Raw genomic sequence first — 12,902 nt, 5'->3', positions numbered from 1 at the left:
TTGCTGATGAGGAAGATATGTCTGAAACAAGGACTACTACGAAGTGTGAGCAGACATGTTGATTATCTAGAAATCTTAGCTGTGTTCACACACACCAGCTAACGGTTAGCAGGATCCAGATAAATAACATACACGCTCACCCTCGAATTCATACAAGAAAATTCCAGATCTATAGGACAGGCCGATAGGAAATTAGGAATGCGTATGTGTGATTAGTTAATTATAGAAATGCGCTCAACATGCTGATAGCGCTCACTAACACTTGTGTATTAATATTTATAAACCATTGGGAGTTGCCGTGCCATAAACATGAGCTGCCCTGGACAGCAACACATTTTTTGCAGGATCATGGGCTCTTGAGGGGTTCCTTAAATAAAACGTCTAAAAGAACCTTTAAAATAAATCCTTAAAATATTACAAATTCAGAAAAGGAATTATGATGGATCCTGTGGTAGTAAGACCCGAAGAAGCTTTTTTGTTGCATCACTTGCAGTAGATATTGTCAGACTACAATCGTTTGCATATGGATCATACTGGAAGTCTACAGGGATGATCTTCACATAAAAATTTTAATTGTGAGATGAATAACTGAGTCTGAATGATAACATCTTCACTAATGCCATGTATCAGGACTATCTTGCAAATAGTGTACACATGGGTTCATTTTATGATAACAATATTTTGAACAGGCGTCAGTGGACAAATGGGGAAGCAAACATATTCTATCAATGTACACATTAAAAGTGACTGGCTCAGGAAAATTATCAATACTGTATTTGTCTAAAGTGCATTAGGCATTCAGGTAAGCAGTAACTTACTAGGCCTAACAGTAATAACTTGATAAGGTTTGCAGATTATCAATTGGTTATGTAGTTAAAAGTCTTATTATTTTTTCAAGATACTGTACCGCAAATGTTGAACAATATGGAACCATACTATTTATTCTAACTATTTTTTAAGCCATTGGGTCCCATTAGGTCTGGACAGTGCCGTCGAGAGGATGGGGCTTCCGGGGCAAGTGCTCCATGTCCCAGGCCCCAGGGTGCTAGATGAAAAATAAAATAAATAAATAAAAATTATTAAACGTATATACATTCATCCAGTATTATGTGTTTTTTCAACGAGACTTGAAATAAACCTGATCGTTGAATCAATGAAAGCTCGTAATTAATTGCTTTTAATTCTTTTTCATTAATATTTCCATGACTTCTACTACTCTAGAATTTATGTTTACAATGTATCAAATAGTATATGCTTTGTGTCATTAATTAATAATTCTCAAAGACTTGGACCCTGTACACCATCAATATACATGAAAGTTAGATGTGATAGAGATTCGATTGTCAAATAAATACTGAATAAATATATTAAGACAGTAGCAGATTAAGGGGCCCCCCTAAATTTTTCAAAAATTTAACAGAAACTGAGAAAAAAGAAAATTCTACTCAAATTGTAAGTCCAAGAGTGTCATTTCCAGCCATATAGAGGTGCCATAGTCATTTTTTTTTTTATGCTATGAATCTTTTCAGCTCTACTTTTCAATAAAAGGAAGGATAGCTTTTACTTTTCATGTTTCCATACTTTATTTTTCATGACCTGATAAAATTAAGCACTCTATAATCGATTAAATTAGTCCTCTAATCCGTTAAAAGGTTGTAGCTTCCGGGGGACTCCTCGATCCACTGAGACCCTAGACGGCCCCTAGACCCCAGGCAATGGGCCCAGGCAACAAAATGCCCAGGGTCAGAGCTCAATGGCTTTAGCTAGTGAGAGCTCATATTTATGCCACTGCTTTTATAATTTGATGATATACGAAGATATAGAAACAAAATCATGAAGTGTACATTTAATATCAAAATAGAACAATTTAAACACTATTATTTCATTTTTCATTTTCGGAATTAAGTTTCTCTCTCAGTTCTTTTAGTTTTTCTAGTTTAATCCTAGTTTTCCTTTTCTTTTCACTCTGTTTCTTCTTGTTTAACATATTTTGTTGATTTATTTGACTGTTCTCGCCGTGCAGATGCTGATCAAGTTTTTCCTGTAGTAAACGTCTTGCGATTATCTGGTTCTCATGTTGCGATCGAGTCTGGTGGCACTACAAAATAAAGCAAAGTAAATGAAATGAAGCAAGATTGTCATTAGTTTATAGCTGTACAAGGTTAACTTCACACCTTGGTCAAATCGTACCACTGTCTGCACTTCGATTTAAATATGGAGTAGGTTTTACCAAATCTGTGAATAAACGATGGATACTATTAGGTTTTGTGCATATATGATCAATTGACCTTTTTTAACACTATTCTGATTGGTCAGCTGTTGAATTTGGTTGACACTCTGGAGAGGTCAATTTAATTGAAAATACATTCTGTGAGAAGTTTAGAAATGCATTGGTAGTAGCATGTGTTTAGGAAGATATTGCACTGTTTCCATTGGACTTCATTGCTTGGGGAAAACAGCCTGTTCATTGTTCCCGATCAATATTCACTCAGTTAAACTTACAAGTGACTTGTGTAATGTACAGGGGTCGCAAGTCTCCTGCTAATAGCGAGCCTCCTGGAAATTGTAACGGCTTCCCATGCTCCCGCAAACAAGTAAAGATCTTCTGGAAACTAAACAATTCTTGATGTGTTTACTACTGTATTATCTGTCTCCCAGAAGTCTGCTGGTGAAGGGTATCACTACAAGCATAAAATCACTAGATGTGTGTTTAATAACATATCGCCCGAAAGTGGCTTCCTTCAACTTGTGGTCTCCGAATTTGGCCAAGGAGAATGATGTTACCTAGGCTGTTCACACTGAATGTTTTTTGTATCAAAGAGACCAGGTACATGACCAAAAAAAAAAAAAAGAGCCCAATGTGAACAGGGCTTTAGTTTGCATACCTTAATTATAATCCCTGTCGGTTTATGCTTCAAAACAACGCAATTACTCGTCTTGTTTGTCGACTGTCCTCCTGGTCCACTTCCTCTGACAAACTGTTCCTCCAAATCATCTTCATTCAATTCAGGATATTTCATTTTTCTTCTTTGTTTAATTAGTTGCGAGTTGGTCGATTTAAAAGCAACAAATCCATAAGGAACCATGTTTAAAAGTGTTGGTAACCAACAGAGAATCTGCAATGTCTTTTGAGGGAGTCCTCCGTGTAAACTTACCACTGAAATTGATGTCTTGTTGCTTGTCATAGTTCTTGTAAAGCATGTAACACTGCCATTATCTTGCTTTCTTAAACATAAATTATTAACCAATATTCTTTTGAAAGATGGCACCATTTGAGACTGAACATAAATGTTTGGATTATTTTTCGCAAAGATTGTGCTCTTCTTCACCACACTGCACAAAAATGCACATTTTTGTTTGTACTGTATGATCATCATTGTGGACTTCTTGTTACCTGGGTTTGTCAAAAAAGAAAAACATTGTGTAAGCGAAAGTACTGTAATGCAATAACAGTCTATATTCTCTCTTACAACTGCCCCCCCGGACCCTTTGTGCTCCGACACCATGACGAGGTCGTTGGATCAAAAATAATGCCTATCCGAATAGTTATTTTTATTGCCAATCCCTAATATTGTACAGTATAAGCACAATTTGTGCCATTCTAACCCATAAAAATTCTCCCTGTGAACCCTATACTGTATATGGGATTGTAATTTCGGGACAGAGACAGAGGGCAGTTTTTTCGGCCCCTTGGTTCGGACCCCTTGTCGGTAAATTTCTGGAGCTACCACTGCTCACAGTTAAGAAACAATATAAGATGAGGGCGGCTACTAAAGTGTTGGAAACGACCCACAACAAGCCCTCAACGCCACTTCAGTAATTGAGTGGCTGCGTTACGGTGAGTTTCCTAATATTTACTATTTTTCCATTTTTACTATTTTAACCCACTTTAATTTGATTAATTTGCGTCCGCATCCGCCCCCAGCATACACCCGTGACAGGCCGTGACCTCTCCAGTATGCTAGTGCATAGGGGCCAGTAATCAAGGCCTAGCCACCCTGCACTACACACACCAGTGTCACACATGATGGGTGCTCTGACACGCGCCTGCCTGTTTCCCAGCTTAGCCTAGTTAGTAGGGCCTAGGGTAGGCCTAGAAAAGAAATGAAAAAAAGGAACTATAATAATATAGTACTGTATATCACCATACATACATTAAAATGAAAATTCGTTACTTTTAGTAGCATTCCTTATTTCATTCCACGAAACTAAAGCTAGGCCTAGGCCAATATCCTAAAGCCGCCCCTCTATATGTGACCTGCCTGGCCAAGTGCCACACTGATCAGGGTTGCCAGATAGTCGACAGGCTTCACGGCCAAACACACGCCATCTCACGGCCAAACTTTTTTTCGATATCGGCCAAAATTCGGCCAGATTTTAATCCGATTAGAAGACAACAGTGGGTACATTTATATTTCATCCGAACAATTTAAATTATTAAATGTAACTGTTACCTTTTAAATAAACTCTCTTACGTCAAATCGACTGAATCGGGAAACATATATTAAGTGTTTAGTGCAGGTAAAAACAAGTACAAGATTAGAATCAAATATAGAATTTAAGCTAACAAAAACAAAATATCCAAAACAAGTCTACGTTATATTAGGCCTATATTGAAAAAAATGTAATCTTTTCCAAAATTCGGCCAAATTCGGCCAAATATAGTTTGGCCGTGACTTTTCAAATGCTACGGCCAGGCAAATTTTTATACGGCCAGATTTGAGGAATCTGGCCGTCAAAAAGGCCAAATGGCAACCCTGACACTGATTGGTTTAACATGTGTTGTTTACTTCATGGTGAATCACATGACTTGCAGCATGAAAGTCAGGTGGTATGTAATCGGTGCGACGTATTGTTTTGTAGGAGGTGTGATTTTGGATACGGGTATTTCATCTATAAAGTCAGTTCTTCGTTAATTATTATTGAATACGGTATAATAATGAGGTATTTGCAGACACAGTGATACGTATAAATGACAGGGTATGTTTCTTGCATTTACTGTTTAAATATTTTCTGACGAAGCCAGCTAGGCAAGCCCTTCTTTGCCAGCTTGCTTGGCTAGGGTAGACCTAGGCCTATCTATGCTAATGCCTAGGTAGGCCTCAGAGTCCTACTGTAGCTAGGCCCAAATTTTACTAGGCTAGGCTAGATCTATGGTTGTGGGGCAGTGTAGGACCTGGCCTGGCTAAATTGTAATAAGTATTCGTATCTATAAGATTAGGGCCTACCCAAGCAAGGCTACCCTAATTAATGAAGTGTTCAGGATTCTAAAAAAACAAATATCCCATCACAGGCATAGATAGGCCTACTACATGGCCCAGACTGTAGAATAAGGCCTGTGTGGGGACTATATCCTCCGTGCAAAAATTTGACATAGAAATCTGTCCATGTATTTCGCAAAATAAGGACCGATTTCCGCAGATTTTGCCAACAATTAGCTTTGATATTGACCAAATCTTAATAACCAATGCAATTATGTAGCAATTACGACTCTGCGCAACTATTTTCCTAGCGATTTTCCGCACAAATTTGAGCTGATTATTTTAGATATCCTCCGCGCAATAGGCCTTTTCACGAATCGGTAGACATCTTGAAGTGATGACAAACATTGCGAATCAGCGGTGCGTAACCAAATAAGATAAGCTTTTGGGCTGATTTTCTGACGTCATGTTATTTAAAAATCATAACTTCATAACAGGCCATCGTATCCAAAAAAATTGTATTAAAATAGGCCTATGCATTACAGTGCAGTAGCATAGTACTTTCGTGTTGTTACTTTTCCAGGTATCGATAATATACAGATATTTCTCTTGTTATAAAGTACAAGTTATGCTTTATAAAGAAGTATAGTATAGTAAATCATGTTTTTAACACAGGAAACTCTCATATGGTAACTAAAACAATGCTAGTCCTAAGTATTACTAGTACTACTGCACTGTAATGCATAGACCTATTTTAATACACTACTTAGATAGGCTTTTCTTTTTCCATCATGATTTCAGAGGTCAAAAACATGTTTCAATTTTTTTTCAATCATATAGTGGTATAGACTAGTCTTTTAAGATCATTTTGCTGGAAAAATGTTGTGGATACGATGCCCCGTTATAGAGTTATGATTTTTTAAATAACATGATGTCAGAAAATCAGCCCAAAAGCTTATCTTATTTCTGTTGGTTACGCAATGTTTGTCATTACTTCAAGATGTCTACTGATTTGTGAAAAGGCTATTTTTTCACATGCTCTCCCGGTTTACAAAAAATTGCGTGGCGTACTAATTTATTAATTTGTATTGTCTTTTTTGTAATAAAATACTATGAAAAAACCTCAATATTGAGGTTATCTTTTAATATTTTGCTCTGCGACAGCATAGCCTCTTCGTGAGTGGTGCGAGAAATGTCGATACAGGCACCTCAAAGTCACGCTGACCTTGACACTTTATCATGATTACAATGTAATGTAATGTAATGTTAGTAAAGACTATAAGCATAAGAATCATGAGATTTACCCTTATGATCATAAATAGCTAAAGCTTCCAGGGGGTTACGTCCCCCGGAACCCCCTTCCCCATGTAATGGGAAACTCCCACACGAATCCATGAGGTGGTATCAAGTATACATGACCTGACAGGAAAACCATAAAATAGAATACTGAGGAGCACGAAATATACATATAAATATTGTCCAAGCATTTACATATTTCTATAAATAATTATGGTTTCAATTTATTTTCGTAACAGGATCAGCCGAGAACACACTTTTTTTGTGTATGACACATGCATCAACAAGAAGGAGGAGGATGATCCAAAGGATGCTATTGTTTATTTTCATCCTAACACTGTAAGTATTCCCAATTAATTCCCATCCTAGTAAATACAATACTCCCTATACCACTGGCCTACACTTTAAGAATAGGCAAGGGTTTTTTTATAGCCTGTTTGGCATTGCCTGCAGCTCATGATAATTTCAAACAAAAATAAAATTTTATTTTTTGGCTGTAACTGTCTTTTCACTCTGGTATACCATTAAATGCTATAGTGCCAGTACTTTTTCATATTTCTTAACTGTGACCTGATTTCAGTATTTTTAAAAAAAAACTGTAGATGAGAAACTGTTTTTTTTTTTTCATCTGCACAATCCATTATGGTCCATCTATGGCTGCTTCTATGAAGAGAGTGATTATATTCCTCATTTGCAGTCCTTTAGCCTATGTAATAATAAGTACACTATCTTAATGATACAAGAACTTAATTTAACCAATCAGAATATATTATTTATATGGCTAAACGATAATTTACATAATGGAAGATGACTAACATAAAATAATTTCTATTTTGTGTTAAAATCTGTGGATTATGAACTCTGTATCTCTTTCATATTCATCTCTGTATTATTTTTTTTGTATTTTAATTGGTTGTGGCTGAAGGCCAAGCATATGCCAAGAAGCAAATTAACACTTTTCTAAGTCATATCCCTTCACAAGACAAACATAAACACAAGATGCCCTAATAAACTCCCATTGTGAATTTAGGTAGGAGCATGTGGCGCAGCTTGTAAGGTGTTAAACTTCTGATCGTGAGATCGGGGGTCCAAGACTGACACCCGTTGCATTGCTTGTGTCCTTGGGCAAGGCACTTTACTTACGTTGGCCTCTCTCCACCCAGGAGTATAAATGGGTACCTGGTAGGATGATGTGGCATTGAATGTATGTGGTTGTGCGTGTAAGGCAGCATGACAAGGGATACTCCCCAGGGAACAGAGAAAGTTGCACAAAATGTGCTGGTTTTTGCCAACTACTGGAAGTATCCAGTGACCAGGGAAATACTGATGCCAGCATCTTTGTATATTTTCCGGAATGTGAAAGGCGCCATATAATTTCGGATTCTAAAAAAAAAACAGAAGGCATAGGACGTGGAGTTGTTCTGGTCATATGAGAAAAAAATATGTTACCGTGACAAGAATTAAACCCAGGGCCCTGGGATTGGAAGACAAGTATCTTAGCCACTAAGCTATTCAACCCCATTTCATTGATTTAAAGAAAATAATCTATTTTTTTGGTACAATTTCAGGTTTCTATTGACCTGCAATGTATGCTTTGCGGCCAGTTGGTTGGGGCCATTGGCTTCATTACCAACATCTCCACATCATCGCCAACGCTTGTTAGGATGAAACAGACAAAATTTGCTATCAGCTATGAGGGGGTTTATGTCATTGTAAGTAATATTCAATATAACACACCTAGTTTGCTTTGTGGTTACAAAGTGTTTGCAGATGCTGTGAGTAGACCTACTGGCACGTGAGAGTGCCAGCTGATGGCCCAGTTTGGCTCAGGCTCAGCCGTTGGAGACACCTTGCCAAGCCATTGGTTATTCGCGGTAAAAGTCTGTCAGAAAAAAATTAGAATTGTTTTTCAACACCAGAGAAAGCTGGCATGAGAGTGCTTTTTTCAGGCATTTGAGTTGACATAACCTAATTTTTTTCACCTCAGATTTACCATGGTTGGGGCTGAGGAGTGCAGTGTAGCCCATTTTTTGGGAAATGCTGACATCCCCACAGCATGCAGCCTACTTCCTACACAGTTGGTCATCATCCTAGCCAATTAGTGAATTGGATTGAGTCCATTGTGTTTATTACTAAATATTATTCTGAAGTATGTTGCCTGCCAGCATGAATTCATCCAGTGATGGTCATAATAATAAATGTTTGAGAAAAATATATTATATGGTCATATGATTGCAGTCATGTGATGTATTATGTATCAACTGACCTTGCAGTTTAGTGATCTGAACTATAGCATGTAGTAAAAACATAAATTATGGATTGTATATTGAAACTAAAGAGAGAGTTGATGATTCGTATTTGTTCCTAAGGTCACCTTCATTTCATTTATTTTGTAACTTAATGTAAAATTACAAATTCAGAAAACAAAAACACTAGAGTTGTCAAGAGGTGGACCAGATTGCACAGGTGGACCTGACAGTGATTTTTTGCGGCCAGCGAAACTGAATTCAAAAGCCTATATTTGTGGCTCACCACACATTTTTGACTAGAAAACACCTTGTTTTTTACGGTCAGACATCATTCATCTGTAAAAAGTAATGTTAAAACTGAGGATAAAGTGGTATAAAAGCAATGCATGAAGGGTTTTGGAAGCACGCTGTAAACATCAAAGTTTGGGTGCGGCCCTCTGTGTTAAATCAAAAATTTACTTTGGCCCTCTACCGATTTTTATGCCCACCCCTGGCTAATAGCAATATTATTTTTTTTTTAAATAAATAAAAAAACTCTCCAACCACCATCCAATAAAATAAAATAAAATATGAATTTAAATACATAGACTCATATAATAAAATTACCATATGAAATAGTTTAATAAGCATTTTATTTAAGCTACAGTAATAAAATGCATTATATTTTTGTTTCTGTACAAACAAAGTTCAGAATTGTGGCTTGTTCGCTTAGTCCAATACCAATTTTTGTATATTTTTGGTTGTTATGTTCATTGCCTTGTTCTAGGGCTAGGTTCGCTTCCTACTGACAAGACATTTTACACAAAGTAGTGTACAGTACATAAAATCCACTTCCCAAGTCTCATAAACTAATTGAGTTACCATCATGACTTGCTCCAAATGATTATCTTTGCTTTTTGGAATGCTATTGTTACTGTGCAGGTAAATAATATGGAAAATGTCTTAAATAAATAATAGTATAGTCAAAGATTCATACTTGAATACTAACTCCAGTGTATTAAATTCTCAGAAATTGAAACTTTTAAAACTAATTTTCCATTGTTATAGTTGTTCCTAATTAATCACAAATTTTTAATTTGAAATATATAGCATGCATTGAAAGATTCAAATTTTTGATTTTTTTTTAATTTTTCCCCATAATCAAAAGAAATCATCTGCATTATGTTTTAATTCACGTAAGATTTATAAATTTCGTTTTATTACTGTAGGCTTTAGCTGGTAGTCTGGAATTACCAAACGAGACTCTGATGAATCGACTTGGTGCCCTCTATAGACTTTTCTCATTATTCCATGGCTCCATTACCAAGGTTCAACAGGTACATTATTTATAACTACTGTATTACCTGAGGATATGGATCAATATCCGGTCATTTTCTTAATAATCATTCTTTTAGTATAGAAATATATATACATTTTCTGCAATTTGACACCAAAACCAACCGTCTATGACATGTAATTACCGAGGTATGACAATGCCTTGCAATATAGGGCAAAGTACATTCCCAATTTTTTTAAGATACAGTATTCCAATAGACAAAAGAAATATTTACTGTATATATATATATATATATATATATACAGTATATATCTCAGATGGCTGCCATTTTGAATTAGATGTATTTTTTAAAGATGTATTGTCCCCTGAAAATGACAACAAATCAACAAATAATAATTCAAAAATTAACTTACTCATTTAACAGTAGCATACAGATTATTAACTTGAGCATAGAAATTACTGAATTTAAAAAATGTGTATCCTGATTTTCATACTGGATAATGATATTAATAAAATAATAAAACAATTCCAGTGACTGTAAGTTTGTATCATTTTTCACTGTAAAATTATAGGTAGACATTTTTTAAATACACTATTTTCTGTGTTCATTTTATGTTACTTCTAAATGAGCAAGTTATTTTCAAAAATGATTTTTATGATTTTTTGGGGTATTTTGCGTGGGACAAATATTTCAGGTATAAATTAATGTATGCATGGCATTACCCTCTTCTGATTATGTGATGCATTAGAAATGATTATGAGCGCCCTCTATTATTATTTTACTTTATGGAAGAAATTTTAAATTACTGTAAATTCTATGAAGAACAGATTTTGCCTTCTTGTTGATCATACAAACTGCATATGATGATGAGCGTATGATACCAATGTTGTATGAATATGATGCATAGTTTAGACTCATCTTCAAAAGGTTTAACTGTATCTCAATTTTTATTCTGGTTTTGTTTCTTCCATCCTGTTTCTCTATGTTTTTGCACAGCATTGTTCTACCCTCCTCTTTACTTTGGTGCTTCGATCTTCACCAAACTTGGTCAGGGCCATATCCAGGATTAACATTGGGAAGGTGTGGAGATATGCAAGCAAAGACTATCAAAGATGTGCCCAGTAAAAAATGTTACTGGTACTTACAACAAAATTGCCCAATTTGTTTTCTTAAGCAGTTCAATGTAGTAAAGTTAAGTCACAATACAAATGTACCATGAAATGCAAAAACAGTCTTTGCACTCAACTTGTAAAATTTATGCAAGGCACTGTGACAGAATATACACTCATACACACTAAAAAAAAAACAGCACAATGGTTAGAACGCTTCATTTTACCCTCAGCAAGTTTTAGTCTCAGTGTAGCACTGATTTTTTTTTATGTATTTTTGTTTTACTTCATAATTTCAAACATCATTTTATAATTATTTCAATGGGGAAAAGCCATCTGTTTTACCAAATGCAATTTTTACTTGCATGGTTGCTGCTGTAGCTTTGTTATTACTCAGTGAAGAATTTCTTAATTACACTTACTTTTTATTCCTGAATATGTTGCATCCATATAATAAAAATGTTTGAATGATGTTAATTTCAGGAGTCTCTGAATAGAGACTTCTTCATCTGCACTATGAAAGATATCTGGAGCTGTTATCTACGTTTTGTTCATCGTCATGGCAACTCTGTGATGTCCTTATTTGAGTCCATTCCAGCTGTCAATATTCCAAAGGTAATGGTGCTGTTTTTTTTAGTGCAAATTTTGATGACCATTTAGAGAGGGGTTTTTTTTTTTTTATAATAAAACATGAATAGTGTGTAAAAACACCATATACAGGCTTGTCTAAACTATATTGCAAGAAGTTATAATATGTATATTTACAAATTTATTTACCATTTTGAAGTATAAAATATAACAAATATTATGTAAGCCCATTTGACCTTAGTCTGTTCTACATTTTGAATTTGAAAAGGGATAGATATAGATTTTAAATATTATTTAGAGCAGCTCAATATTATTTTTAATTGATGTAATTCTTTTGTAATGTGAGCTTTATATGATCAGTAATGATCACATACTTACTTATAACCAAGGTAAAATATAAACAAGTTATATTTAACTAATTGTTATCAGAATTCACATTTGTCTTCTATTTATAATATTGATTTTTATTTGCATTGCTGTGTGTTTCAAACAGGGAAAAATAAATGTATACCGGTAATTAAATGATATATTACAGGTATACAGTGCATCTTTAAAATATTGAATGGTCATTAAATTATTTATACATATGTTCAACTCTCGATCACAGTCTAAAGTTAGTTTACTTTGGTCACCTTATCACATCAGTTGTGTTAAGAAAAGTGGTAATCAGTTGATTGAATTCTTGTGGGCCTTGTTTACTTTTATAATTTCAACAAACAGAAATTAAGAGGGAAAGGGAATTAAGAATTTGACATAAAAAATGCTGTACGTTTATCCAAGTGGTACAATTGATTTATCTGTCGTAAACTATGTGTTTTTGTTATAGCTTTAGGCCTGGTTCACATTAGAGCATTCTGATCGTGATAGGTGCTAACCGTTAACCTAACCATTAGTGCAGTGTGAGAGAGACTGCTGCTAATGGTTACCAATCAAATGTAAACTTTCTCGACGCAAACATCATCCAATTCAAGCGTATTACTGCACTGTGTTTTTCTCCAACTTTTCTCTGTCACTTTTCATCCAAAATTGGCAACATTTAGTCCATCCCCATACATAATAATAATAATAATAATAGTGTAGTTTTATATAGCGCACATATCCATCTAATGTAAGATGTAAGATGCTCAGGGCGCTTGAAATGTGGACATGGATAATTTTTAGATTTTTTATTATATATACAGG

The 12,902-nt window shown here is 35.1% G+C and overlaps 2 protein-coding genes across 5 annotated transcripts in view; one reads left to right on the top strand and one right to left on the bottom strand.

Annotated features, from left to right (window-relative positions):
* Positions 1 to 710: 710 nt before the first annotated feature.
* Positions 711 to 4,279, bottom strand: LOC117115815 (peptide chain release factor 2-like). Of its 3 annotated transcripts, XM_033259775.1 has the most exons (4): positions 4,155 to 4,279; positions 2,886 to 3,394; positions 2,503 to 2,605; positions 1,932 to 2,098 (listed from the first exon to the last, which is right to left on the bottom strand). In XM_033259775.1, exons 2-4 carry the CDS (start codon positions 3,375 to 3,377, stop codon positions 2,073 to 2,075), a joined length of 621 nt encoding a protein of 206 aa, XP_033115666.1. In that variant the 5' UTR covers positions 3,378 to 3,394; positions 4,155 to 4,279; the 3' UTR covers positions 1,932 to 2,072. The 3 variants fall into 3 exon arrangements, with proteins under 3 accessions (XP_033115652.1, XP_033115661.1, XP_033115666.1); XM_033259761.1 differs by lacking the exon at positions 2,503 to 2,605 and having other exon boundaries at positions 711 to 2,098; XM_033259770.1 differs by lacking the exon at positions 2,503 to 2,605 and having other exon boundaries at positions 711 to 2,098; positions 4,176 to 4,279.
* Positions 4,280 to 4,791: 512 nt separating this feature from the next.
* The window catches only part of LOC117115801, a 35,326-nt gene continuing 27,215 nt past the window's right edge, over positions 4,792 to 12,902 (top strand). Inside the window, exons 1-5 of one of the 2 annotated variants that reach the window (XM_033259751.1) lie at positions 4,792 to 4,980; positions 6,737 to 6,836; positions 8,066 to 8,209; positions 9,955 to 10,062; positions 11,616 to 11,747. In XM_033259751.1, the coding sequence (XP_033115642.1) occupies positions 4,973 to 4,980; positions 6,737 to 6,836; positions 8,066 to 8,209; positions 9,955 to 10,062; positions 11,616 to 11,747 (492 nt within the window). In that variant the 5' untranslated portion in view covers positions 4,792 to 4,972. The remainder of the gene's footprint in view (positions 4,981 to 6,736; positions 6,837 to 8,065; positions 8,210 to 9,954; positions 10,063 to 11,615; positions 11,748 to 12,902) is intronic. The other variant, XM_033259742.1, reaches the window with a different exon arrangement.

Source organism: Anneissia japonica, unplaced genomic scaffold, assembly GCF_011630105.1.
Source record: "Anneissia japonica isolate Jap-2015-1 unplaced genomic scaffold, ASM1163010v1 scaffold199_len4679917_cov187, whole genome shotgun sequence".
Lineage (NCBI taxonomy): Eukaryota > Metazoa > Echinodermata > Crinoidea > Comatulida > Comatulidae > Anneissia > Anneissia japonica.
Note: the sequence above shows the minus strand (reverse complement) of the source record. Positions and strands in the feature narration are given on the sequence as shown.

What these genes read in the sequence shown, in the direction of transcription:
- LOC117115815 (XM_033259761.1), bottom strand. Translation starts at nt 3,377, where the DNA reads ATGATGATCATACAGTACAAACAAAAATGTGCATTTTTGTGCAGTGTG. An exon ending in CGACAGGGATTATAATTAAG is followed by an intron (nt 2,099 to 2,885) that starts GTATGCAAACTA and finishes TTTATTTTGTAG; the next exon opens with TGCCACCAGACTCGATCGCA.